The sequence below is a fragment of the Arachis stenosperma genome, chromosome 1 (assembly GCF_014773155.1).
Source record: "Arachis stenosperma cultivar V10309 chromosome 1, arast.V10309.gnm1.PFL2, whole genome shotgun sequence".
NCBI lineage: Eukaryota > Viridiplantae > Streptophyta > Magnoliopsida > Fabales > Fabaceae > Arachis > Arachis stenosperma.
This window is the reverse complement of record NC_080377.1, coordinates 119,367,984-119,394,237: the sequence shown is the minus strand read 5'-3', so window position 1 is coordinate 119,394,237 and position 26,254 is coordinate 119,367,984. Positions and strand designations below refer to the sequence as shown.

Below are 26,254 nucleotides of genomic sequence, written 5' to 3'. Positions count from 1 at the left end.
TAATTTAAAAATAAGAGATTATATTTTATTTTTTAAAATAAAAATTTAAAATTTAGAAGATGTAAATTTTTGAAAAACTTTTTTTTTTTATAATTTCATCAAATCAAATAATTCTTCTGGAACTATACAAAAGTATGTATGTGAATATGTGAATGATTCATACCAGAAGTTTCCACTATAGCTGCTCCTCCTTTCTAGCTTATATTATGGTTGTAAGTTGTAACAGTTTCTTTGAAGCCAACCGTGATGACTTGGGGTGCAAGCATTAAAATGAGACGAGTCTAGCATAGTCTATTATCTTACTTGGACAGTACGCATTTACACTTGGTCTTCAAGGCTTCACACTTGAATGAATAGACATAATTTTGGAACATACCACCAATCAAGCCAATTAACTTTAATGCAAAGGAGAAAATGACAATTTTCACACCCTAGATGTGTGTCTTGCATAGATTGATTATTTGATTTATTTCTTATTCTCCATCGGTTACACCATGTATGTTCTCTGATCAATGATTTGAAAATTTTTTTTTTTTTTGTATTTTTAAACAAATACTCACTTCAAATAGCAAAAGGGAGATTGGATTAACAAGGTATATAAAAACAAAAATATTTTATATATATTAAAAATCAATTATCGAATAACTTATTTTAAATGCATATAATTATTTAGGGCAAAACACTAAAATAAGCCAATGGGAAGAAATTTTTACGTAAATCCGCCAAACCAAAATTTAGTTCATGAATCAACCAATGCATGTTTCTATGTAGTTCGAATCAATTAGATTCGAACTCAATCTACACATAATTCGAATCATATTGCTTCGAATTATACACAAAACTCACACACACACTAATTCGAATCAATTTGATTCGAATTACACACATAAAATAATTTGAATCAAGTTGATTCGAATTACACCCTGATTTATTAAAAAAATTAATAATTTATTAAAAAATTTATTAAAAAATAATAATTTAAAATTAAAAAAATATATTTTATTTCATGCATTAAAAAAAATCTAACAAAATATTTAATTACGAGACTTTTTTTAAATATTAATGAGCTATCAATTCAAATTTCATAAAATACTCTTTTGTCCATTTTTAATAGCTCATGAATATTTTTTAATAAATTTTTTTAAATTATATGGTGAGATATTACATGATTCGAATTACGCAGGGGAAGTTCAATCACTCTGATTCGAATTATACGGTGAGCAATTCGAATTCTATACAATACTCTTCTGCCCATTCTTGATAGCTCATGAATATTTTTTAATAAATTTATTTTAATTATATAAACCACAAAAAAATAATGCAAAATAATTTAAAAAATGACTTAAAAAATATTAGGAATACTATAAAAATTTGTAATGTTCTAATGATTTAGGTAAATACATGCATGTACACAAATTTTAAATAAAATACTCTAGATAGTCAATAATAATTTAAAAATTAAAGAAAATATTTTATTCCATCCAAAATAATTAAAAAATATATTTTATTCTATACAAAATAATTTAAAAAAATGGCTTAAAAATGTTACGAGTACTATAAAAGTTTGTAATATTCTAGTAATTTAGGTAAATACATGATAAAAATATATTTTCTTTAATTTTTAAATTATTAATGTCCTAAGTCATTGCAAATTTTTATAGTACTCCTAACATCTTTTAAGCCATTTTTAAATTATTTTGCATAGAATAAAATATTTTTTGTGGTATAATTAAAATAAATTTATTAAAAAGTATTCACGAGCTATCAAGAATGGACAGAAGAGTATTGTATAGAATTCGAATTGCTCACCATATAATTCGAATTAGAGTGATTGAACTTTCCATGCGTAATTCGAATCATGTAATATCTCACCATATAATTTAAAAAAATTTATTAAAAAATATTCATGAGCTATTAAAAATGGACAAAAGAGTATTGTATGGAATTTGAATTGATAGCTCATTAATATTTAAAAAAAGTCTCGTAATTAAAGATTTTGTTAGATTTTTTTTAATACATGAAATAAAATATATATTTTTTTAATTTTAAATTATTATTTTTTAATAAATTTTTTAATAAATTATTAATTTTTTTAATAAATCAGGGTGTAATTCGAATCAACTTGATTCGAATTATTGTATGTGTGTAATTTGAATCAAGTTGATTCGAATTAGTGTGTGTGAGTTTTGTGTATAATTCGAAGCAATATGATTCGAATTATGTGTAGATTGAGTTCGAATCTAATTGATTCGAACTACATATAAACATGCATTGGTTGATTCATGAACTAAATTTTGGTTTGGCGGATTTACGTAAAAATTTCTTCCCCTTGGCTTATTTTAGTGTTTTGCCCAATTATTTATATATCTTTTAATTAAATAATTAATTAATAAAATAATGAATTTATAATAGATAAATACTTAATTTTTAAAATAATATAAATATAAAATATAAAATATTTAATACATATTTTTATATGTGATAAGTGATAACTGATTGATAATTGATTTTCTATTATGACAAAATAAGATTATACAAAAATAATGTATATGATACAATTTATACGTGAAAGGGATTAAATGATATAATTGTTTTTTCTTAAATCTTTTAAAATGAGAGGTATTTTGGTAGAAGATACTAGAAAGTACCATATGGAAAGGTACACGTGGAAGGCCTGAAATTGCCCACGACAACACCCCTTACCCAAATATCGGTGAGAGAATCTGAAATTCATTATCCAAATTCAACAACTTTATTAAATAAAGAGAACCTTATCAATCTCATGAACTCATAATCATAAACCGTAAACCCTCTTACAACAACAAAACCCCACAACAACAAGAAAACCCCTCTTCTATTCTGTTCTTTCAATGGCGGAGAAAGAGATGTCTGTGGTAAGGAACCTGGACGTGAAACGCTACATGGGTCGGTGGTACGAGATAGCGTCCTTCCCATCAAGGTTCCAACCCAAAAATGGTGTTGACACGAGAGCCACCTACACTCTCAACGAGGATGGAACCGTGCACGTGCTCAATGAGACTTGGAGTGATGGCAAAAGAGGCTTCATTGAAGGTTCTGCATACAAGGCTGATCCCAATAGCGATGAAGCTAAGCTCAAGGTCAAGTTCTATGTTCCTCCATTCTTGCCTATCATCCCTGTTACTGGTGACTATTGGGTTCTCTACATTGATGATGATTATCAGTATGCTCTCATTGGCCAACCCAGTAGGAGATATCTTTGGGTAAGTTAATTCTCTCTCTTTTTCACTTTTCCATGTCAAAGTTGTTATCTTTTCACAAATGGGTGTGTTGGTTTGGAATGGGAAGATCAAAGGTGAAACATTTGGATTTCTCAATTGGGGTTGTCATTTGAAAATATGTTGGAATGTTGAATAAGGTGAATCAAAGGTAGTGAAATAGTGGGAATTGATTATGATGTGCTCATTTCTTCTCATCTGGTATTTTGCTTTAGATATTGTCAAGGCAGAACCGATTAGATGAGGAGATCTTCAATGAGCTTGTTCAGAAAGCTAAGGATGTGGGGTATGATGTGAGCAAACTCCACAAGACTCCACATAGTGAGACACCACCAGAGGGAGAAGAAGGCCCCAAAGACACCAAAGGCATTTGGTGGATCAAATCCATTCTGGGGAGATAGATATGATGTGCTATATATGATGATGAGGTTCGAGAGTTATTCCATGTTATAAATAAAGGGGTCAAGAAGTCTGAATTGTAGTAGTTATGTTTGGATCTTGGTGATGAATGTATTGGTTTGTTCTGTATATAGACTAAGCTGATAGGTTGAAGTTGAAATTTGATGCTTTGCTTGTGTATGTTCTTATTGTTTTTGTTGAAAGCTTTAGGGTATCAATGAAGTAATTGGAACTTAAAAGTGCTTGTATATGCTGAATCTGGGTTGTGAAATATTTGTTGCATAGAGACTTATGAATACGTCCATGAACAAAACTACTTGCCACCTAAACTATACGAAAACTTGAGATAGTATTTTGAACTTTTGCTAGAACCACGCATCAATGATGTAATAAGAATATAAGATCTCATAGTAAGCGCACACAAATTTCATGGCAGATTCAGACAGATATCATAAGGGTGATTATAAACCTTACGAGCTTGGCCTTTGGCCTTGTAATTCAGTAGTGATACCAGTGTAACAGTATGTCCCAAAGAAAAGAGAATCATCATCATGTGTGCTTTTGGCAATTCTATTTTGCATTTCATTGTGAAATTTCACGTTTTGTATGGTTGAAAATGAGTCCAACTCATGAGGGTTAAGTGCTAAAGCCCGCTACCCAGTACTCATGTAGTATTATTCTGTTTGTTGCTGTTGTTATTAGTAATATGAGGTGGGAACCAAACAAAGAAAAGAAAAATAGGTAAGGAGTAGTCTCTGAAGCAAAGTGTGGCTTGAGGTGCACGCATCTGTTAGAGTTTTGAGATGACAGTGGCCCATGTTGTTGTGTTCACACTTGAATAGACGTAGTTTTGTCATATTCCAATCAGTTCTATTAGCTTTTTCTATCAAAGATAAAGGAGGGAAAGAAAATATGAACATCAGAGTCTCGTTCTGTTTGTGAGAGGGTCCTAGAAACTCCACTACAATACATATGAACCATGGGCACATCAGCACATGTATGTACACGAGTAAGGCCTATAATTCTCCAAGGCAACGTGCTTCATTGACACACTTCCAAGTACTCTCATCAAAAGAATCTGAATCCATTATCCAACCCTTATCAAAAACCATCACCAGCACAAAGAAACTAAACCTACTGAAGGTACAAAACTGTTTTCTGTTGTGTCTAAGAGTAAGAGATGAAGGTGGTGAAGGGCCTTGATGTGGAGAGGTACATGGGTAGATGGTATGAGATAGCGAGTTTCCCTTCATTCTTTCAGCCAAAGAATGGTGAGAACACAAGAGCCACATACACACTCAATGATGATGGAACTGTGCATGTGCTCAATGAGACTTATGCTAATGGCAAGAAGGTCTCCATTGAAGGAACTGCATACAAGGCTGATCCGAAAAGCGACGAGGCAAAGCTCAAGGTCAAGTTCTATGTCCCTCCATTCTTACCCATCATCCCTGTTGTTGGAGACTACTGGGTTTTGTACATCGATGATGATTATCAACATGCTGTGATTGGAGGGCCAACCACCAAATATCTTTGGGTAAACAAAATTTTCTGTTTGAATTTATTTCAGTTTATCTCTCACCTTGTTACTTGGAGAAAAATGAATTAATCAATGAAAAAGTATTCCCATGATTTTCATCATGCTTTGATATTAGAATTTTGAGTAGGAAGTAAATAATAAGTCACTAGTACAATTTCTTTATAATATCAAAACAGACTAGAACCAAACAACTTGATAAGCTAGATATGATGATTATCAGTATGCTCTCATTGGCCAACCCAGTAGGAAATATCTTTGGGTAAGTGAATTTCTCTCTCTCTTTTCACTTTTCCATGTCAAAGTTATCTTTTCACAATCACAAATGGGTGTGTTGGTTTGGAATGGGAAGATCAAAGGTGAAACATTTGGAATTCTCAATTGGGGTTGTCATTTGAAAATATGTTGGAATGTTGAATAAGGTGAATCAAAGGTTGTGAAATAGTGGGAATTGATTATGATGTGCTCAATTCTTCTCATCTGGTATTTTGCTTTAGATATTGTCAAGGAAGAACCGAATAGATGAGGAGGTCTTCAATGCGCTTGTTCAGGAAGCTAAGGATGTGGGGTATGATGTGAGCAAACTCCACAAGACTCCACAGAGTGAGACACCACCTGAGGGAGAAGAAGGCCCCAAAGACACCAAAGGCATTTGGTGGATCAAATCCCTTTTTGGGAAATAGGTATTAGATTGAAGAAATATCTCATGCTGCAATTATGTCTGAATCTCATGTATTGGTTGTTTTGGTTGTGTTAAGTACTTGAATGGTTTCAGTATCGCTTGTGTTTTGTAAAATAGACTATATAAGCCCAAAGGTTAAAGTTGATGGTTGAATGCTTTGGTTGTTATAGAAGTTTCTTTACAGTGATTTGTAAGAGAGATGTGGAAAATCATCACATTATGAATACGCTGATGATGAACAAAATTGAAAAGACAATGTTAATATCATACTAAAAATATATTGCAAGTTCTTTCAATATTCAGTTCCGTGTCTGAAATCCAGAATTTGACCAAGCAAACCAAACACTTGAGAATGATAAAGAAAAAGAAGCAGCTCTTTTGTCCTAAACAATTAACCACCTCGTTGTCAAGATCAGGTGGAATGAGTGGATCATGATATTAGAGTCTACAAAACCGTACAACACTGGTTGGTTTGTTTTGCCTGCTTGTAGAACATCTGTTTCAAAATTCACACCAGCATCGGTTACTTGTTTCAGCAACAATGTTCAATGATGCATATAATGTCTACCTACAAAAGTCACACCCATTAAATGCAATCCTAATGTACCTGTGATGCTGCACTTAGATCAGAACTCTTCTCAACTAAGCTATCTAGCTTCTCCCCTCTTGCAAGAACACTCTCAATAGTCTGGTGCTGTTTACAAAGTAACAAAGGAATACATACATAACCATCTTTTACAATACTAGTATATGTATGAGAGCATTAATTGTTGCATGATTATGTAATACTTACAAGAATGATTTTTGTTTCATCTAAATCCTTCTGAATTTTCAATAACTTGTCAGCTTCATGAGGGTCCTGAAAATTGGACCATAGCAACAAGCAAATTGAAAGCAATATATACTTGATTATAATATATAACGAGTATCGGATCGGATCGGATTGGATTGGAGAAGATTGCTTGCCTGGAATTTGATCAAAGCTTCATCCAGAAAGGGCCATGATTGAGTGCTATCTTTGTCAACAGTTCTCCATGACTCGCCAAAACTTTTTTGATACTCATCCATCACCTGAAACATTCAATTTACTATGACCTAAAAAATCAACAGACATGAACCAACCGAAAGAAAAAGAAAAATCACAGATCAGAGAGAGGTGCGAACCTTGTTGAGAAGAGAGAATGCACTTCGAACTGGATAGTGATCATCCATAACCCCCAAAGCACAGAGGCCATTACGGTTGTAAGCATGAACCTTATACTCTGCAATCAACAAGCCAATAAACATTGACAGACATGAAAATAATGGCATCAAGAAATTCAGAAATCAGAATTTATGGACGTACCTTCGTGTTGGACGGATTGGCGTTGGCCTTGAGGAGTGCGTTTGGCGACGGTGCGAGCGATGAAGACGATGAATTCTCGGACGGAGGAACGCTGAAAATAACCGAACTGGCTTACGTCGGTGGCGTTAGCCAGAATGAGTGGATCCGATCCATCAGTGGTGGTAGTGGCGTTGCATTTCAAAACGAACAGAGCTGTGATCTTCATTCTCTTTCCTTTGGATCTTGGTCTTGGGAATGGGAAACTAACCGTTATTCGTTAACCAATAACTACCACTCCGTAACAGAAAGCAAGCTAACGGCCTAACGCTACTACTTTTATTTTATTTGCTTTATTATTACTATTTATTTTTGTCCCAATAAAATAAAATCAAATCAAGTGAATGAAAGTTGAAAGTTGAAAGTTTATAATATATTACCTTCGTTGAAATCAAGCAGTACGTTCAATGGGGTGGGTTCATGTTATTTATGGTGGAAACTCAGGTGAAGTTGACTTCACGTGAAGTCCGATAGCCGTTGGATGAAAATTTAGTCGAATCAGTCAGATCATCCAACGGCTCTCGGATATCAACTTCACGTGAAGTCGACTTCACCTGAGTTTCCACCGTTATTTATTCATTATAGAAAATGTCACGTGCATATTTTGTATTTAATATACTTTTTTATAAATTATGGATTTAGTTGTTAATTTTTTATGTATATGTAACATGATTGATTATTATTATTATTATTAATTATTAGTTGTTGCTGAACACAATGTCACAATAAAATTGCTTATCATTAGAGAGCTCAACCAAGTTGTAGAATTGTAATGAGCAATCTTATAGTTAGAACCATATATGATGGCAAGAATGGAGTTTGAAAGAGAGGAACTAACACATCAAAACTGCTTTGACTATGAAGATTTTTCTTAAGTATTTAGCAAAGTAAGAATATGTGACAAGGTGCAAGAATGAAAGGGAAAGAGGTGGTAGGTTAATGGTAGTGGAAGAAGAAGGATTTATAAGAAGTGGAATTCTATTCTGATCCAAAAGCACAATCCAACCATGGGAAGAACCAACATACCATGCTTCAACATGACCCTTTAACATGTTCTTTCATTCATAACGCTTGTTCTCTGGTAAACTGAAGATGCTTCGGTCAACGCTTATAGAATCAGCATCATCATCAATGAGGTGTATTTGTTGAATGCTTGGAAGAAGAAAACGTAGAAAACTGAGAGAAAAGGAGAAGTCATTGAAGTGTGAGTAGTGTTTTTTACTATTTTTCTTTTGACAATATTCAATTTTATGGAAGAGAACTTTGAGGGCTTTAAATAGACTGAGATATCTATATTAAAAGAGAAAGTATGAAACTGAGATCTTTTTAAATTTTAAAATCTCATTAATGAGAAAAAATATATTGTTAAAGATACAACACATAAATAATATATAATATCTCATAATATTATTATAATAATATAATTCAAGATTAAGAAAGATTCGGTAAAAGATATATGCCAATCTTAACAAGCTAAATTACTCTTAAAACTTTGTTAACTAATGGTCCGCTCTATCAAAGTATATCAATTTTAATTTACATTATACTGATGAATATTTCTCGATGGATCAAAACAATATAATGTTTTGCAATTTTCTGATGCTTTTAATGAAGTGAACAAAATAAACAAATTTAGACACTAGATATGATGGATGTAAATTTCGACCGTAGTTTTAGCACATAAATTTGCAAACAAGATGAGTATGACAAACGAATTAACAGTCAGTTATATGCTTATATGTGGAATATAATAATAATGAGTTGGATGAAAAGGAAGCATGGTAGTTTAATGTATTGAAATCCAAAAGTGTCAGTTGCAACTTGCAACGAGTTTCAGTTTTTGGTTAGTTAGCAACAAAGTTTCAGTTTGACCAAACTAACATTGAACAAGAGTAACCAAAATCAGCAAATAATGAAAAATCATATTCCAAAAATGACATTGAATTGGTTGTCCCTAGAAAGCAAATACTAACCAGCTATTTATGCGTGAAAAAATGTGTGGATTTAAATTGTGAAAAATAGAATCTCATTTTTGCATTGATCTTAAACACCAATTTATTTCTTCCTCTTAATACTTTCCTAATCACATTCCCTTGAGGGTTTTACTCGTCAAAAACTCTGGGGAATGCCAGTTTCCTTCGTCAAATAAATCAAGATATGAGTATACATTTTGGGGTACGCACCTACTGTTTCATACAATTAACTTTTGTTTACTTTATAGTGTCATCAAATTTAATTAAATTAATTCCTTCTGATCTATATTCTTTAGATTAGCGAAGAGAGAACTTTACCGTAAATGAGATTGAATGAATGAATTGATATATGAATGATTGTTATTATTATTATTACCATCATTGTTTGTTCTTTGTAATGTGATTCAATGGGTAGGTTTGATTGAAATTGAGGTTAAACTCTGACAGGGAATGAACAAAATGATCACAAGCTTGTTTCTTTATTCCTTGTTGGTGCATGCAACGGTTGCCCAACAAGTTCCACTTCCAAAACCACCTTTGAGAAAGTGGACAACCTTAAGCGGTTTGTAATCTCTGCACTTTTGTTTCTCATACTAAGATGCTTTTGATCATATGATGGTTCTAGGAGATGCAATGTTATATAATGGTGATTGGTGAATTATGCAGGGAATGAACCTCTTGTAGTATCCCGCGGAGGGTTCTCGGGTCTGTTCCCAGAAGGCACACCAAATGCATTGGCATTTGCAAAGGACACCACCATCTTGTGCAATCTTCAACTGACAAAAGATGGTGGTGCCTTTTGTGTCACCGGCACCACGCTTGACAAATCAACAAATATAAATGTTTTCGATCCGAATAAGACAAGAACCTACAATATCAATGGCAAGAATGTGGAAGGATACTTTGCTGTCGATTACACTGCAAAAGATATTGACGAGAATGTGTTTAGTGAGTCTTTCAGTCAATCTACAATTTCTTTCTTTTCTCATTAATTAATGTAACAAGATTGTAGGTTTGGAACTGATGTTACCTTTTTGCTATGTGTTGCCACAGTGGTTCAGTCCATTTATACTAGACCTGATTTTTATGACCAATCCCTCCCAGTTCTTAATGTTGATGCTGTCCTAGGCGACCAGTCCCCACCCAAGTTTTGGTTGAATGCTCAGGTTCTTAACCATTTCTTAGTAGCAAATGTGAAAAGCTGAAAATCCTTGAGCCTTGCTTTTCTTGAATGTTATAATTGATGGAATGTTCTGTTGCTGCAGTATGAAGCGTTTTACACTCAGAAAGGTGTGAAGTTTGTGGATAGGGTTGTTGAATTGGTGACCCAGTATCAGATAAACTATGTTTCTTCTCCAGAGATTGGTTTCTTAAAGAGCATCAACGGGAAAGTGAGCAAGACAACTAAGATCATATTTCAGCTTCTGGGTGCAAATGAGGTTGAACCCACAACAAAGCAGCCATATGGTACCATTGTGAAGGATCTTTTGGCAATTAAGTCATATGCCTCAGCCATAATGGTTCCAAAGGAGTACATATGGCCGGTTAAGCCAGACAATTATCTTGGGCTTCCCACAAAACTTGTATCTGATGCACATAAATTAGGACTAGAAGTATATGCTTCTGGTTTTGCTAATGACTTCACCTTAAGTTATAATTACAGTTACGATCCTACTGCTGAGTACATGCAATTCACAGACAAGGGGGATTCTGTTGATGGTGTTGTCACTGATTTCCCAACAACAGCATCGAATGCCATCGGTGAGATGACAAATCCTTCTACCTTCAATTCAGAGTCATTTTGCAAATACCAAACACTCCTTTAACCTTAACTGACAATTGTTGTTTTCGCAGCATGCTTTGCAAACAACCAAAGCTTGCCAAAAAAAGGTATGTTGCTAAGCTTGAAACTGCAATTTTCGCATCCATAGATGAGATGCCCTCAATCACAAATCTGTAAACTTACACATTTGCTTCTGCAGGACCAACTCTGATCATAAGCAACAACGGAGCAAGCAGTGTTTATCCGGGTAGCACTGATCTTGCATATCAACAAGCAATAGATGATGGTTCTGACATTATAGATTGCTCGGTTCAAATGTCAAAAGATGGAACAGCCTTCTGCTCCGGCGCTGCAGACCTGATACAAGAAACAACTGCAGTGACAAAGTTTATGCCTCGAACTTCCACCATCCCAGAAGTTCAAGCAAAAAGTGGAATTTTCTCCTTTGACCTTACATGGAGCGAGATTCAGACCTTAAAACGTAAATTCCTTTGCTAAACTTGATAATAACTTTCCACAAGATCTGAACAATGAAGAACTTAAAGTATAAATTTATCATTTCAGCTCAAATCTATAATGCTGAAGGCCCAGATTTCCCAAGAAACCCAGCAGAGAAGAACAGCGGTAAATTCGTCACCCTGGCTGAATTTTTGGAATTGGCCAAGACAAAGGCAGTTCCTGGCATTTTGATAAACATACAGGTAAGTTAGCAGCAAGAGAAACATGATATAGTGCTTCTCAATGGTTAATATCTGTTGTTGCTACTACAATTGCAACTAAATCTCTCTGTTTACCTCACAGAACGCCGCCTACCTTGCATCAAATAGAAGCCTTGACATTGTGGGAGCCGTCAGCAGTGCTTTGAGTAACGCTAGCTTTGATAAGGAATCCACAAAGCAAGTGTTGATCCAATCAGATGACAGCCAAGTGTTAACCAAGTTTAAGGATATCCCATCCTACAAAAGAGTGTTGTTAGTTGATGACAGAATAGGTGACATTCCAAGGCCAACAGCCGATGAAATTAAGAAGTACGCTGATGCGGTGAATCTTGTGAAAAGCGCTGTTTTTAGTGTTGAGGGAGGAGGTTCATTGTTAGAAGGAATGACTAACGTTGTCCGGGAATTGAAAGATGCAAACCTCACAGTATTCGTTCATAATCTCAAAAACGAATTCATAACCTTGGCATTTGACTTCTGGTCTGATCCTAATATAGCCATGGCTACTTTTATCCAAAATGCTAAGGTCGACGGCATTGTAACCGATTTTCCTGCCACTGCAAGTAGATATATGAGTAAGTAATCACAATCTAGCTCTTTCAACTTTCTTAGTTTCATTCATTCTAATGAGATAAACATGAAACAAAATTTTCCTAGAAACTATAAGTTCTTACATGTTACCTTTTTCTTGGTTGCAGGAAGCCCATGTAGCGATCCAAACCATGTGCCTACCATTTTACCAGCTCAACCTGGTGACCTGATGAGCACTGTTGATCCTCAGACTCTACCACCAGCAGAATCACCACTTCCACCTCTCGAGGTTGACAACGTTGTCGATCCACCGCTTCCTGCAGTCTCTAATTCTAAAGATGAACCAAGTGCTCATCCTCCACCCACCAAACCTGCATCCTCTTCAAGTTTCCGGGTAAATAAGGTCAACATTGGTCTCTCCCTGGTGGTATACCTTGTGTTTGCTCTTCTCTTCACTGGCCATTAATGCAATTCTAATTGAGATGAACATTTTGGTCTTCATTTTTATTCCAACATCATGTGTGCATCTCAAACTGTACTATATATAGAATGCCTATGATATTAGTTCGATTAATCAGCTTATACATACTCGCCATTTCCTTAACTTCGTTAACCAATATATATCCGCACAGAGCTGTTTCAAAAGGTAATCTCCCAATTACATTTGGTAAGCACAAAAAATATTATGTGGCAAATTCTAAACAGAATCACGCATATATTATATATACATATACCATCAATCGTAAATCAAAGAATCCAGCTGTCATACTAATATTAAACTGCCTAACTTACATTGAACCACAAGATCAAATATCTTTGAATTGAAAGAATAATTATCACTCAGAGTCTTAGGACTTATGCAAAACCAAAAGTTACATATTCATGTCTACACTATACAGCAACAATATACTTCGCGTAGCAAGCAGCAACCACTTGGGGAAGATTCAATGCAAGCAATCTTCTGGTACATTGTAATCTTTCAATTGGCCAATCTTCTTCCAGATCCCTTAAGACATTGCAGGCATGGTCTTGAGTTGCTGCCTTCAAGAACTATAAGTAATTGAGCATTTCCAGTAGCTGCCAACTTCTCTGCAATGGCATAACATTTTAGTGAGAACCAAAAAACCTACCTAAAATGAACGTTATGATAAAAAGAAGCCATTCCAAAATTAAATTAGTTTCAGACAAGTAGCTCAACCAAGCTCATGAAGCTAAACTAAAGTCTATAACTACTTTAATAGGATTGAATCTATTAAGACAATGTTAGATAGATGATGTATGGAATGAAGAAGAGGAAGTTCATGAACTCAACCGAAAACGCCCTTCCCATTTCTCATTCCATACACCTCTACCAAACATAGTACTCACAACATGCCGCCAAAATACAGAGAGAATAGGGTTAGGGTTAGGGTTCCAGTGGAGGCTCAGATTTGGTACTAGCAAGGGACCGGCCATCGAAAAGCAAGGCCGCCATGGATGGCTGCAATGGAATTGCCTCGCCACCGGCGAGCATTGCTTGACGGCGCCCGGTCCTTCGATTCCACACTCTGCAACCATCGTCACAGCCTCATCGGGATCAGAGAGAAAGAGAGCAAAAGATAAGAAAGATCCAAGAAATCACAAGGCTTATGCTAAACTGAAACTGCGTCTGTGAGAGAGAGAGAGAGAGAGAGAGAGAGAGACAGAAGCAGTTCATAGCTTCCATGAATGTTTCCCTTTGTTTTTTTTTTTTTTTTTAATCAGAGTGAGAGATTAGGGATTTTGTAACATCATAGATAGATAGCACTTTCAGTATCAGAGTGTGGCACAAGAACCCTAACCCTGCTTTTGCACGGGTGTAACTCCAACAGTTATATAGGCCTAAGGAAGGCCATTGTTTTCTCAATTATGCCCCTGGTGCGATAACTAGTTCTAGAAAGGCTCAAATCTTCTCACCTACTTGCCCGTCAAAAATGTTTAGATCACGATAAATATAATGTGTGCAATAATTTGATTAAGATTTTCATTCAATCCTACTCTGAAAATAAATTAGATCCATCTCAGTTTCTCCCACTTTGGTAAGTCCAAAGTATAACTCAGACTCTCAAACCCAATAATTCAAATGTATACGAGATCAAAATTTTAAATCCAAAATTATCTAGCACTATCCTTCAAATTTGTCATTAACATTGGAAATCCTTATGAAAACATACACAATTTCTGTCCTGCTATTTTTTGTATAATTAATAAATTATACTTAATCATTTTTCTCTTCATTTGTAGAATAATTAATTACTGAATCCATTTATAACAACACGCATTATTTTCCTGCGACAAAATATGTTGGATACCTCCGTTGATAGGGAAATTTCCTATATTTCTAGTTTATGAACGCAGAAAATCACCGTATTTCTTTAAATTTTAAATTGAATAAAACGGCACCAATTTTACCGAAAAGAAAGTTTTGAAAGAAATTGTCTTTGTACTGCATTAATGCATCACTTAAACCTCAACAAACATATACACTGAAAACTGGAAAAGGTATCAAAAGATTATTAGTAGGTGAACACCCATATGAAGTTCTGGATAATAACAAAATATCTAATCTTTCTCGAGTAAACGAAAGCTGCAAGTGAAATTTTCACTTATTAATATTGTACAAAATACTCCGTAAGTAGTAACTTAAAATTGAATAATACAATTATCGGGCTAGTTATTTCATCTAATTATCGGGCTAAACTAGCCCCATAAAATGTAGGATAAATGTCTATGCCTATAATATACATGACAGAATATGGATCCAAGAAACTTCAGGCCTTCATAGTCTAACCAAGCAAGTTGAAATCTTTTAAGGGGCCAATCTACTCTTTGCTCAAACCACGTGCGAAGCCACCTAACCTGAACAACCTAGTAAAACAAGTTAATAATCATAATCAATAAGAGAAAGTATCAAAATCCCAGTGGTTACAATTCAAGCTTACAGTTATCAAGTTAAAAAAAGGAATTACAAAATTAGGGATTTCATGGACTATAGATCTGGCGAAAAATAAAGAAAACCGGACCCATATAACTTATTAATTAACACCGTGTTTGTTAGATGATGTATGGAACGAGGGAGGGAAGTAAATGAACTCGGTGGCAAAAACCACCACCCACCGTTCCCATCTCTCGTTCCATACATCTCTACCAAACAGCGCGCCAACAGAGAGCATGGATCTAGGGTTTCGGTGAGGCTCAGATTTGGCTCAACAAAAGGATCGACCTTCGAAAAGCAACGTCATCCATGGATGGCTGCAACTGATTAGGTTACCACGCCACCGGCGAACGTTGCTTAACGGCGACCGATCCTTCGATTCCACACTCCGCAACCATCGTCACGGCCTCTTTGAGATCGGAGACTAGAGAGAGTGAAAGTAAGGAAACAGAAAAGCGTAGCGCTCATAATCAAAGGTACATAGATAGATATATAGATAGATATCGATAACCGGATTGAGAGAGAGAGAGAGAGAGAAAGAAAGACAGTAATTAATTTATTTATTTATTTTATTTCATTTCTTATGTACTCCATTTTGGAACGTTTGAGAAGTTAGGGTTTTTTGAGAGCATCAACTAGACAGGGCCAGTTCAGAGGCGGAGTGCGGTAGGCAAAAAACCCTAATCCTGCTCATCATATCCCAAACCTAAAGAATATATAGGAGATTCAACAAGTTATATTCCAATTATGCCCTTGGGCCTTGGGACTTTTAGGAGTCACACCACTTCATCGTACTTCTGTTTTTGTTGTCAACTGAATATGTTCCACTTAACCAAAACTACTTCTGAGTTCTGACAAAAACTTCTCAAACCTATTCGTGTATGTCGGTTTTTTTATTATTAACTACCAGGCTAAAAGTCCAACTAATATAGGAGGTGGTGGTGTTTGGGTAAGAGTGATCCAAAGAAGTCATAATCCAAAAAAAAAAAGCTAGATAAAATGAGCTATTGTTTTCTTTGTTTTTGGACATTAGTTGGGAGTCTATTTGAATAAGATGTTGGAACCTTGATAAAGAAGAAGAAGATTGGGGTTACAACCTCCTTCTCTCATCTGGAGAGACTTCTCTCTCGTTTTAGGAGAGTCAATTGTAGGAACGTCTGGTTCTAGTTCTTTAAGAGGAGTTTTTTCTTTAGGGAGCTTCACCAACACTCACCAACGGCGAATAACACACTTTAGTTGTATTGTTAATCTGCACAGAGTAAAAACAATGTCATATATAGAAGTTAGAGGAGTTGGAGCTACAAAGACTATAGAAGGCAAAACAATCATAATAGAAAAACATGTACAACATGGCTTCAAGGAAGATTGTCTGAATCTCATTGAAAAATTCATAACTGAGAAAGAGATGAATTTGAAAGCTTGCAGGAATGCTATTTTGGGGATATGGGGCAATCCTGTGGGACTAGCTATCTCAGAAATTAAAAGAAATATGCTCCTGTTCAGTTTCAAAGACAAGAAAAAAGGCAAGCAGGTGCTTAACGGTGGGCCGTGAAGTATTAAAGGGTATTTGCTGAACCTACAAGAATGGATGAAGGGCCAATCAGTATTTGAAGTCAAGCACGATTTTATGGATTTTTGGGTACAGATTCATGGGGTGCCTTTAGAGTTACTGGAAAGGAATACAGCAAAAGTCATAGGAGACATGATGGAATTAGTTTCAGAGGTGGAGGATCCATGGAAAGATACTAAACCAATGAGAACCTTCTTAAGAGTTAAGGTAGCTCTGGATGTTACTGAACCCCTCCCAACAGGATTTTATCTTGAAAGATACGATCTGCCGAATGCTTGGATCCACTTTAAATATGAAAGGTTACAAGACCATTACTGTCTGAATTGTGGAAGATTGGGGCATGGAGCTAAGGAATGCAAGAATCAGAAAGTTATAGCAAGCTGGGATTCAAGTAAACCAAGGTTCACCAAAAGATTGGGGGTGCCTCAAGCTAAAGCTTTGGAAAATCAAGAAAGAAGAAGGTTCAGGGATGGTTGGAAAGAGGGGCACGATGAAGATGAGGAGGCGCGTGGCAAGAGGGTGAGGGGGAAAGGGAGTGTGGAAAAATCGGAATCAGAAAGAAGTGGGATTGGTAGTACGGAGGGTATGGGGAGTGGAGGTGTTAGTAAGGGGATGCAGGAGGCAGGAGTATTAGGTGAGAATAAGGCGGTTGTAGAGAAAGAATGGTGTAACAGAATCCCTGAAAATCAGAAATGGAAGAATTTTGGGACAGATAGAGATGGGACAGCTGCAGAAACACATAATTATATTTTAAATGGTTTCGGGATAAGAAAAGAAAACAAAAAGGAGAAGCCTAGTGGATCAAAGAGGGAGGTATGGGGTTATAAAAAAGCCCAATGTGAAAACCCAAATGAGGTGTCTATAGGAGATGCTACCAATCAGGGTAGCAATGGGCTTTACCAGCAAAAGATATTAATGGGTCCAATACGTTTTGAAAACAACAAGGCTGGGAGAATAGAAGAAAAGAAAACAGATCATCCAGTTTTAAAGAATGTCACTTTAGGGGTGGCCTTAAAAAAACACACGGATATTATTATAGCTATGAATGAAGACACATCAAGGGAACAGGGGAAGCCTGCTAAGGAGAAAGATACTCCGTATACAGAGCAGTGGGGGACCAAGACATATAGTAAGCAAGAGGAGAAGATAAAAAAGGAGAAGAATACACATGTCCTAAAATCGATGGAAGGAGAACAATATTTTGTGGAGCTGGCTAGTGATGAAGATGCAGAGGAGAATATGGAAGAGCAGGAACAAAAGAAGTCAACAAAATGGGAGATAGAATTAGCAAGATGTATGGAGATGGGATTGAACCTGAAAAAAAAAAAGAGAAAACAAGAAGATGCTCCAAATTACTAATGTTGAATGGGACAAGGTGTTAGCAGAGAGCGAGAAGTAAGCTACTAAAAGGATGAAGACCGGAAAAGGAGGAGAAAACAAGCTGGTAAACACTAGAAATATAGGAGGAGAACCTATGGCATGGGACAATACTATGGCTGAGGAGGCGGGCCAAATCATGCCCCACCCTCAGCCATGAGTATTGTAAGTTGGAATTGTCGAGGACTTATGGCCGCCTCGACAATTTCTGAACTTATTAATCTGTGTAAGCGGATTAAACCGGCCATAGTGTTCCTGATGAAAACTAGAGCTAATGCAATGAAGATTAATAGGATTAAGAAAAAGCTTCATTTTGATAAGTTTTTTTGTGTTGATCCCCGGGGATTGTCCAGAGGGCTATGTTTATTATGGAAATTTAATATAAATATGAATGTTTATTCGTGGTGTGATAACTTTATTAAATCTGACATTGACTTAGGAAATGAAAAATGCTGGAAAGGGTGTTTTGTTTATGGTGACCCGGTGTTTAAGCAAAGAAGGAAGCTATCGGAGGAGCTCTCTGTAAGTAATAACTGTCTGAATGGGTCTCAGGCGTATATCGGAGATTTTAACGATATTTTAACACAAGGGGAAAAGGTAGGGCTTAATCCTAAACCAAAAATACATATAGAGGTGTTCAGAGAATTCGTAGATGCAAATAAACTCATGGACCTCAATTTGAAAGGCGGAAAATTCACGTGGTTCAGCAATCCTAGGAATGGGTTCAATATAAAAGAGAGATTAGACAAAGTACTAGTAAATTGGAAATGGAAATAAGTGTTTTCAAATGTAGTTCTTACAGATATTCCAGCAGTGAGCTCAGACCATAGTCTCCTAGTAGTGAATATGGAGGCAAAAGCTAGAGGCAAAAGGGAGTTTAAGTTTGAAGCTTTTTGGACGGACCACGAGGAGTGTTTGGATCTTATAAAAAGAAGTTGGGATATGGAAGTAAATGAGTGTAGATCTTGGGATAGGTTTATAAAAAAGAGAAATAAGTGCAAAGAAGAGTTGAGCAGATGGTGTAAAAGGAAATTTAAGAGAACTGATAAGGAGATTGAAAAGCTTAAAGAAAGAATGTATTTTTTACAAAGTTCTAATATGACAGATCGAGAACAACAGAAAATTAATCAGATTAAAGTGAAAATTTCACATTTATGGGAGCAAGAAGAAAAATTTTGGGGACAAATGTTTAGATTAAAGTAGCTTAAGTGAGGCGATAAAAATACAAAGTTTTTTCACGCCACAACATTACAAAGACGAGACCGGAACAGAATTGTGAAATTAAAGGATTCAGATGGAAGATGGATTCAAGGAGAAAAAGAGATTCTTAAACTTATAGAAAACCACTTTAGGGATCTCTTTACTTCATCAGGGAGTAGAAATTTGGAGAAGTATATCAAAGAAGTACCGAAAAAAATTATTCAGGATACAAATATAAAACTTACTGAAGCGGTAAGTGAAAAGGAAATAAAGGAGGTAGTTTTCAGCATGGGGTTTAAAAGCGCCAGGCCCAGATGTCTATGCAGTGGTGAAAGATTTTTTTGAAACAGGTATTTTACCACAAGAAATCAGTCAGACTACAGTGGTTCTTATTTCAAAAGTCAATCAGCCAGAAAATTTGAACCAATTAAGACCCATCAGTTGTTGTAATTTTATTTAGAAGATCATATCGAAAATCTTAGTGCAGAGAATGAAGGAAGTGTTAGAGGATTTAATTTCACCGATTCAAAGTGCTTTTGTTGGAGGAAGGCTCATTCAGGATAATATTATCATAGTACAAGAAGCTTTCAATAAACTTGTTAAAAAAAGTAGAGAATGATCTATGGGTCTTGCTATTAAATTATATATGAATAAAGCTTATGATAGGATGTAGTGGGACTTTTTGGAAAAGCTTCTGGAAGCTTTTGGCTTTTGTGAAAAATTGGTGAAGATGGTGATGGCCTTCTGGAACCACAAAGAGGGTTAAGGCAAGGGGATCCCCTATCTCCATATTTATTCATTATAGCTGCTGAGGTTTTCACAATTTTAATGAAGAAAGTAGAAAGAGAAAATTTAATTTTTGGGTTCAAGATGGCACATACACCTCCAGCCATATCTCACTTGTTATTTGCAGATGATTGCATTATTTTTGCAGAAGCTAAAGAAGAAGAGATATATCAGATTATACAGATTCTCAATCAATATACGGAAGCTTCAGGGCAGAGAATTAATCTGGATAAATCTGGTATCACCTTTGGATATCAAATCCTCATACAAACTAGAGTGAATATTGAAAAAATCCTTGGAATAGCTTCTTGGGACAATCCAGAAAAGTATTTGGGTCTACCAGCAAAATGGGAAAGATCAAAGCAAAAGGCACTAGAATGGATTGAAGAAAATGTGCAAAAAAAATTAGAAGGATGGAAAGAAAACTTGTTGAATCAGGCGGGTAAGGAAACTTTGATCAAAGCAGTAGTGCAGGCTATCCCATCATACACGATGAATGTTATAAAGTTTCCTAAAAATTTCTGCAAAAATTTGGGAGCGAGAATTGCCAAATTTTGGTGAGCTAGCCCGGGAAGAAATAAGGACATTCATTGAAAAAGTTGGAATACAATTACTTGGAGCAAGCAAAGTGGAGGGCTAGGGTTCAAAGATTTAGAATGCCAAAACTTAGCGCATCTAGCGAAGCAAGCTTGGAGAGTGGTTAATAACCCTGAAGCCATTTGGGTAAAGATCATAAAAGCAATATATTTTCCAGAAAGTAGCTTTTGGGAGGCCAAAGACAATAAACATGCTTCATGGATATGGAAGAGTATTTTGGAGGGAAGAGATTTTCTAAGAAGACACGGGAGTTGGAGTATTGGAGATGGTTCAAAAATTAACATTTGGGAAGATAGATGGATTGTGGGAGGAAGTAAGCTTCCAAAATCAGGAGATGGGGAGCTCCACTCGGTTAAGGATATTCTGTTAGAAGGGATAGGTTGGAACAAGGAAAAGATACATCAATGTTTCCCTCCTCAAGTAAGGGATAAGATTCTAATAACTCCAATCAGCATAATTAACAAAGAGGATAGGCTTATTTGGCCAAAAAGAATGGATGGTATTTATACCATTAAAACTGGATATCAATGTGCCAAAAAAGAAAAAGAATGTGCTGACATGAACCAAGCATCTTCAAGTGTTGAGTATGGGAAGCTATGGAAAGAAGTATGGGGAATGCAAGTTCCCCAAAAGATAAAGATGTTTTTATGAAAGGCTTGCCATAATATAATTGTTGTCAATGCAAATCTCTATAAAAAGAAACTAACTAAGTGTCCTTTGTGCAGGATTTGTGGAGAAAAAGAAGAGACAGTGGAACATGCTATTTTATTATGCAATTGGACAAGAGCAGTTTGGTTCGGGGCCCAAGTACAGTGTTTACCCACATATGACTCAGTAAAATGTTTTGCAGAATGGTTAAGGAAAAGCATTCAAAAAATTAGGAAAGAGGAAAAAGAGATGTAGGACGAGTTAATAAGTAGGCTGGGATTTCTATGTTGGTCAGTGTGGAAGAGCAGAAATCAATATGTGTTTCAAAATATAAGAATTAATCCAAAATCAACAATGATCAAAGCAGCTATCTCAGAATCAGAATTCAAGAGGGCTAAAGATGAAGTTCAGAGTATACAGAATAACAGAGCAAGACAGAGAAGCAGAAGAGTAACCTGGATACCGCCTCCCAAGGATTGGTTGAAAATTAACATTGATGCATCTTTTTGCAGCTAGACGGGAAGAGCAGTAACCGCAGCTGTTGTAAGGGATTGGAAGGGGTCAATGATAACTGGTTCAGCAACAAAAATCATAGCCAATTTCAGTTTGTCAGCCGAGGCCTATGCTTTCAGAGAGGCATTAATTATGGCACAAAATCTACAATTGGGCAAATCAATAATTGAAACAGATTGTCAAGCTCTTGCTCAAGCTTTAAAATCGAAAAGTTCAATAGAAGAGATTGATGCAATTATCAGAGATATCCAGAAATTGTTAACAGAAATTTCAGAAACAAGGATAACATGGGTTCCAAGAGAAGGAAACAAATTAGCACATACAGTGACTAAATTGGCAGATGGAGAAGGACTTAATCGATCGTAGACACGTGATCCTCCGCAACAATTAAAGAACATCATCCGAGAAGAGGCAAAAGCAAATAGCTTAGTGTTTGAGGGTTCTGGTTGTTGAATTCCTTGCTAGAGACCCCATGTTTCAATACTACCTGATCTGATGTGGTTGGGTAGTCAAGAAAACCAGGGATGGAGCGTTGAACCGAAGAAGCAGGAATCTGCATAATGGAGGTGTGCTTCAGAGTACCAAAGGACGAGGAGAGGAGGGAGGCGAGTCCTGTAGTGTTTCTGGCGCTGGAGGCGTCGAGACTGATCCATGGAGAGAGCCATAGTCCGAAAGCTTTTGTGGTAGTTGAGTTTGGACCAGATTGATGGTTCGTATCCCTGAGGAGATAGTAAAAATAATAAATAAATAAATAAATAGAAGTGAAAGCTCGAACTGTTGAGAAGCATTGGAGGATATTTGTGGTCTGATCCTTAGCTTTGACCCCTTGAAGATATCGGAATTGCAGCAGTCTCAGAGGCAGCGCAGGAGTTTGAAGTGGAAGCTTGGTAGTTAGCTTGAAACATGTTTTTTGGTCAATGCCTGAAACATGTTTATTTAGTGCCATTTCTCCTTTTCCTTTTTTCTTTGTGCCCAGGTGTTTCTTTGTTTTGTGGGTTGGGCTAGGCCTTGCCCATGACATGGACCAAAAAAAGAAGAAGAAGAAGATTGCGGAACGTAGTGCTGCTGTCCTGTTGTGTTCCTGGAAGGGGCCTGGAGCTTGTTTGGTTCGAGTTGGGCTTTCTAGTCGGGACTTTGTTCAAACAAATTAAATAGAGGGGAATCATTCGCATTTGTAACTATGTAATGCACAATTTGATCAAAAAAAGAGGATATCATGTGTGTGTGAGTGTGGTGTGTGTGATGTGTAATCGGGAGTTGTCTAATTTATCGAAAAAAAAAACTATGTAATGCGCATTTGTAACTAAACACAGGTGGATTAGTTAGGGAATCAATAGCATCCTCCAAGTTAACTTCTTTCATTGTTGAGTGGAAAGATTGGCATATATTTTCACTAATATTTTGGGATAAGGATGATTTTGGTCCCCAATGTAGGGATTGAAAATTTATTTCGTCCCTAGTCTTTTTTTTTGCTCCAAAATGGTCCCCAAAGTTTCAGTTTGTTTTAAAATTGTCCTTCGGACAAAAATACCCCTCCCTCCCTCCCCTCTTCTTCCTCAACACCCATCTTCTTCCTCAACATTAACCAACAGCAGCAGAAGCAAATCCACAAATACAGAAACAAAAACATGCAACAATGGATAACAATAAGCTCAACCAAAAGCGGAAGAACAACAACAACAACAACCAGATGCAGAAGAAGAAGAACAACAGCCATGGATCTTGTATACAATTAACCATTAACAGAATCTAAGCTAATTCTATCAAATCTAAGCTAATTCAACAACAACAATAACAATTCACCAGCAACTTTCAGCAATTCAATAACCTAAAATCAACTAACAGAAAATTAAAATCAACAAAATGATAACCTGAATTATGAAAATAAAAAACAGAAAAGAGGAGACAGGAGAGGCAGTGGTGGAGCGCCGGCAGTCTGAGCATGACAGGAAGGGGCTGGAGGGAGGGGAACGGACGGCGATGAGCTCTGATTCCTTCTGTGACAGGGATTGAGGGAGGGGAAGCAGGGATGCTCGCTGGCAGTGGTGAAGCAGGGGAGGCTACGGCGGGCGGTGGTGCGGCGGCTATGGCAGAAGAAGAAGGCTGCGGCGGGCGGTGGTGCGGCGGGTATGGCAGAAGAAGAAGAAGAAGAAGAAGAAGAGGCGGCGGCGGCGGGCAGACAATGGCGGTGCGGCGATGAGCTGATCCCTCTTCTCTCCCCCTTCCACCCTCCCCCACCTTTCTTGGCCCCCCTCCCCCCTCTCTTTCTTTCTCGGCCCCCCCTCTCCCACCCCGCTTCTGTATCTCCTTTTTTTCTTTTTTTTTTAATTTTATATTTATTTTATTTTATAATTTTTTTAATAAAGGGCAATTTGATAATAAAAAAATATAATTGGTAAAAAGGACGATTTTAAAATAAACTGAAATTTTGGGAATAATTTTAGAGCGAAAAAAAGACGAAAGACGAAATAAATTTTCAGTTTCTACGTTGGGGACCAAAATCATACTTATCCCTTTTAATTAATATAATTTTAAAACATGTCTGTCAAGAAAATTAAAAATTGTAACACGGTTGTAATACACTATCAATAAATGAATCATGTTAATATGTTTTCAATAAGCATGATCTTCTAGTGATATCAAATATACTGCTCCAAATTGATTCTTGACTTCGAATAATGACTAAATCATCTTAATCCTGCTAATTTGTCAAATATTGTAAATACAAAAATTACCTAATACTTAAAATCTTTTAAATTGTTTTAAGGATTTGGCTATGATGGTGAAAGTATAAAGTGGTCTTTAAAAATCACTTTATGATAATTCTAAATGTGTGGCTATGGTGCAATCGGTACAAGTGAGTATGTGAATTTATATTCTTATCCAAAATTTATAATAATTACAAAAAGAGGCCTGAATCATTAATAAAAGCTTTTTTATTTGGATGTAATTAGTGAGGGATTAGGTGTATGGACTTTTCGCAATTTGGACTTTTGATGAAGCTCCATATAGAGAACTACATTTTCAGCTCTATATATAAAACTATATTAGAACCGGTAAAAAAATTTTTGTTATGTTAATACTTTATTTGTCACAAAGCAAAGCTTAAACAAGAAAAAAAAAAAAACTCATCAATAAAGTGTCATCTATAATAATAATAATAATAATAATAATAATAATAATAATAATAATAATAATAATAATAATCTTTTATTATATACATTATTTCAACAAAGCATTAATTTCAGCCAAAACATATAACAATTATTTAAAGGATATGTTTTAGAATTTATTATGTTTAAAATAGAGTAAAATATCATTTTTTTCCCAACGTTTGAGCTAAATTTTAAAATTGTCCATAACGTTTCAATCGTCATATTTAAGTTCCTAACGCTTCAAAATTGACGACAGGACAAAATTAAGACAATTTTGAAACGTTAGAGACTTAAATAGGACGAAATGTTAGAGACAAAAATAATACATAGAAATAAATTTTAATTTTATCTTTCAATAATAACAATTTTTTACTGTACATAGTATTCAATTATTTTTTAATCACATCTAAGTAAATTATACTTAATCATATTACTTTCATTCTAAATAAATTAATTTTTTTATAATTTTACTCTTAAAAAATTTTTAGTTATCATGAAATGTTTGTAGAATAACTAGTACATAAACTTGCAAAAAAAATTATATATATGCAATAAAATTTATGTACTAACCATTTTACAAACATTTCTTATAAAATCAAAAGGTTTAATTTTTTCATATTTACATATATTAAAAATTTAAATGCTAGATTATATTTACTTAATTAATAGAATTGTACGAATAATAATTAAATCAATTAAATAATAATACTATATTTTTATTATTTGTTTTAATTATGGCATATGTAGTTACTAAAATTTGTGCACTATTTGTGACTTATCAATATATATAAACTACATTATTTGTACATAATAGTTTTAAATTTGATATTTCCTTTTGTTAATAATTTTGTCAAAAGATTTAAATTAATTATTGTTCATACCTAACCCAACACTAGGGTCTAAGTCCAAATAAACCAAAACATCCCAATCTCAAGATTGGCCTTCGCTACCAACCGACCTCCTTAGAAGGGGGCAGATTCAACACAGACCTCACTCCTAAGAAGTCAGACTCGAAGGATAGTTGGCAGATAACACTTATTTAAATATGTAAGTGCCCCTAAAATCTCTCAACCCACTTCCAAAAGTTATATCTCAACTTTTCTAAGATAAAGAGACGGTTACTCACCTTAAAAGGTGAAACTACTCTAACGATGATTATTGGTTCATCACTATAAATACACTAACATCTTTCAGGT

The 26,254-nt window shown here is 35.4% G+C and overlaps 4 protein-coding genes and 1 long non-coding RNA gene across 5 annotated transcripts; 3 read left to right on the top strand and 2 right to left on the bottom strand.

Annotated features, from left to right (window-relative positions):
- The first annotated feature begins 2,760 nt into the window (after positions 1 to 2,760).
- On the top strand, positions 2,761 to 3,954 carry LOC130968435 (temperature-induced lipocalin-1-like). The gene is made up of 2 exons (XM_057893709.1): positions 2,761 to 3,242; positions 3,473 to 3,954. Exons 1-2 carry the CDS (start codon positions 2,871 to 2,873, stop codon positions 3,656 to 3,658), a joined length of 558 nt encoding a protein of 185 aa, XP_057749692.1. The 5' UTR covers positions 2,761 to 2,870; the 3' UTR covers positions 3,659 to 3,954.
- A 448-nt stretch (positions 3,955 to 4,402) lies between these two features.
- On the top strand, positions 4,403 to 6,177 carry LOC130968442 (temperature-induced lipocalin-1-like). Its single transcript, XM_057893719.1, has 2 exons — positions 4,403 to 5,193; positions 5,691 to 6,177. Exons 1-2 carry the CDS (start codon positions 4,837 to 4,839, stop codon positions 5,874 to 5,876), a joined length of 543 nt encoding a protein of 180 aa, XP_057749702.1. The 5' UTR covers positions 4,403 to 4,836; the 3' UTR covers positions 5,877 to 6,177.
- Positions 6,140 to 7,520, bottom strand: LOC130968428 (VAMP-like protein YKT61). Its single transcript, XM_057893696.1, has 6 exons — positions 7,221 to 7,520; positions 7,040 to 7,137; positions 6,842 to 6,946; positions 6,669 to 6,734; positions 6,483 to 6,569; positions 6,140 to 6,371 (listed from the first exon to the last, which is right to left on the bottom strand). The coding sequence occupies exons 1-6, from the start codon at positions 7,423 to 7,425 to the stop codon at positions 6,321 to 6,323; spliced, it is 612 nt and encodes a 203-aa protein (XP_057749679.1). The 5' UTR covers positions 7,426 to 7,520; the 3' UTR covers positions 6,140 to 6,320.
- A 2,159-nt stretch (positions 7,521 to 9,679) lies between these two features.
- On the top strand, positions 9,680 to 12,725 carry LOC130932597 (glycerophosphodiester phosphodiesterase GDPDL7-like). Its single transcript, XM_057861951.1, is given in 9 exon segments — positions 9,680 to 9,791; positions 9,896 to 10,177; positions 10,283 to 10,395; positions 10,495 to 10,990; positions 11,084 to 11,119; positions 11,212 to 11,507; positions 11,510 to 11,713; positions 11,814 to 12,303; positions 12,427 to 12,725. Coding segments are annotated over 9 exon segments (2,328 nt in total).
- A 229-nt stretch (positions 12,726 to 12,954) lies between these two features.
- LOC130968423 (uncharacterized) lies at positions 12,955 to 14,185 on the bottom strand. The gene is made up of 2 exons (XR_009081656.1): positions 13,628 to 14,185; positions 12,955 to 13,348 (listed from the first exon to the last, which is right to left on the bottom strand). It is a non-coding gene; the product is annotated as an uncharacterized LOC130968423 (long non-coding RNA).
- Positions 14,186 to 26,254: the final 12,069 nt, after the last annotated feature.

Excerpts from the sequence above, each read along its gene's own strand:
- LOC130968442 (XM_057893719.1), top strand. The coding sequence starts at position 4,837 with ATGAAGGTGGTGAAGGGCCTTGATGTGGAGAGGTACATGGGTAGATGG. Across the intron at positions 5,194-5,690 it reads CAACCACCAAATATCTTTGG|ATATTGTCAAGGAAGAACCG; the intron begins GTAAACAAAATT and ends ATTTTGCTTTAG.
- LOC130968435 (XM_057893709.1), top strand. The coding sequence starts at position 2,871 with ATGGCGGAGAAAGAGATGTCTGTGGTAAGGAACCTGGACGTGAAACGC. Across the intron at positions 3,243-3,472 it reads CCAGTAGGAGATATCTTTGG|ATATTGTCAAGGCAGAACCG; the intron begins GTAAGTTAATTC and ends ATTTTGCTTTAG.
- LOC130968428 (XM_057893696.1), bottom strand. The coding sequence starts at position 7,425 with ATGAAGATCACAGCTCTGTTCGTTTTGAAATGCAACGCCACTACCACC. Across the intron at positions 6,947-7,039 it reads CATTCTCTCTTCTCAACAAG|GTGATGGATGAGTATCAAAA; the intron begins GTTCGCACCTCT and ends TGAATGTTTCAG. Across the intron at positions 6,570-6,668 it reads ATGAAACAAAAATCATTCTT|CACCAGACTATTGAGAGTGT; the intron begins GTAAGTATTACA and ends CTTTGTAAACAG.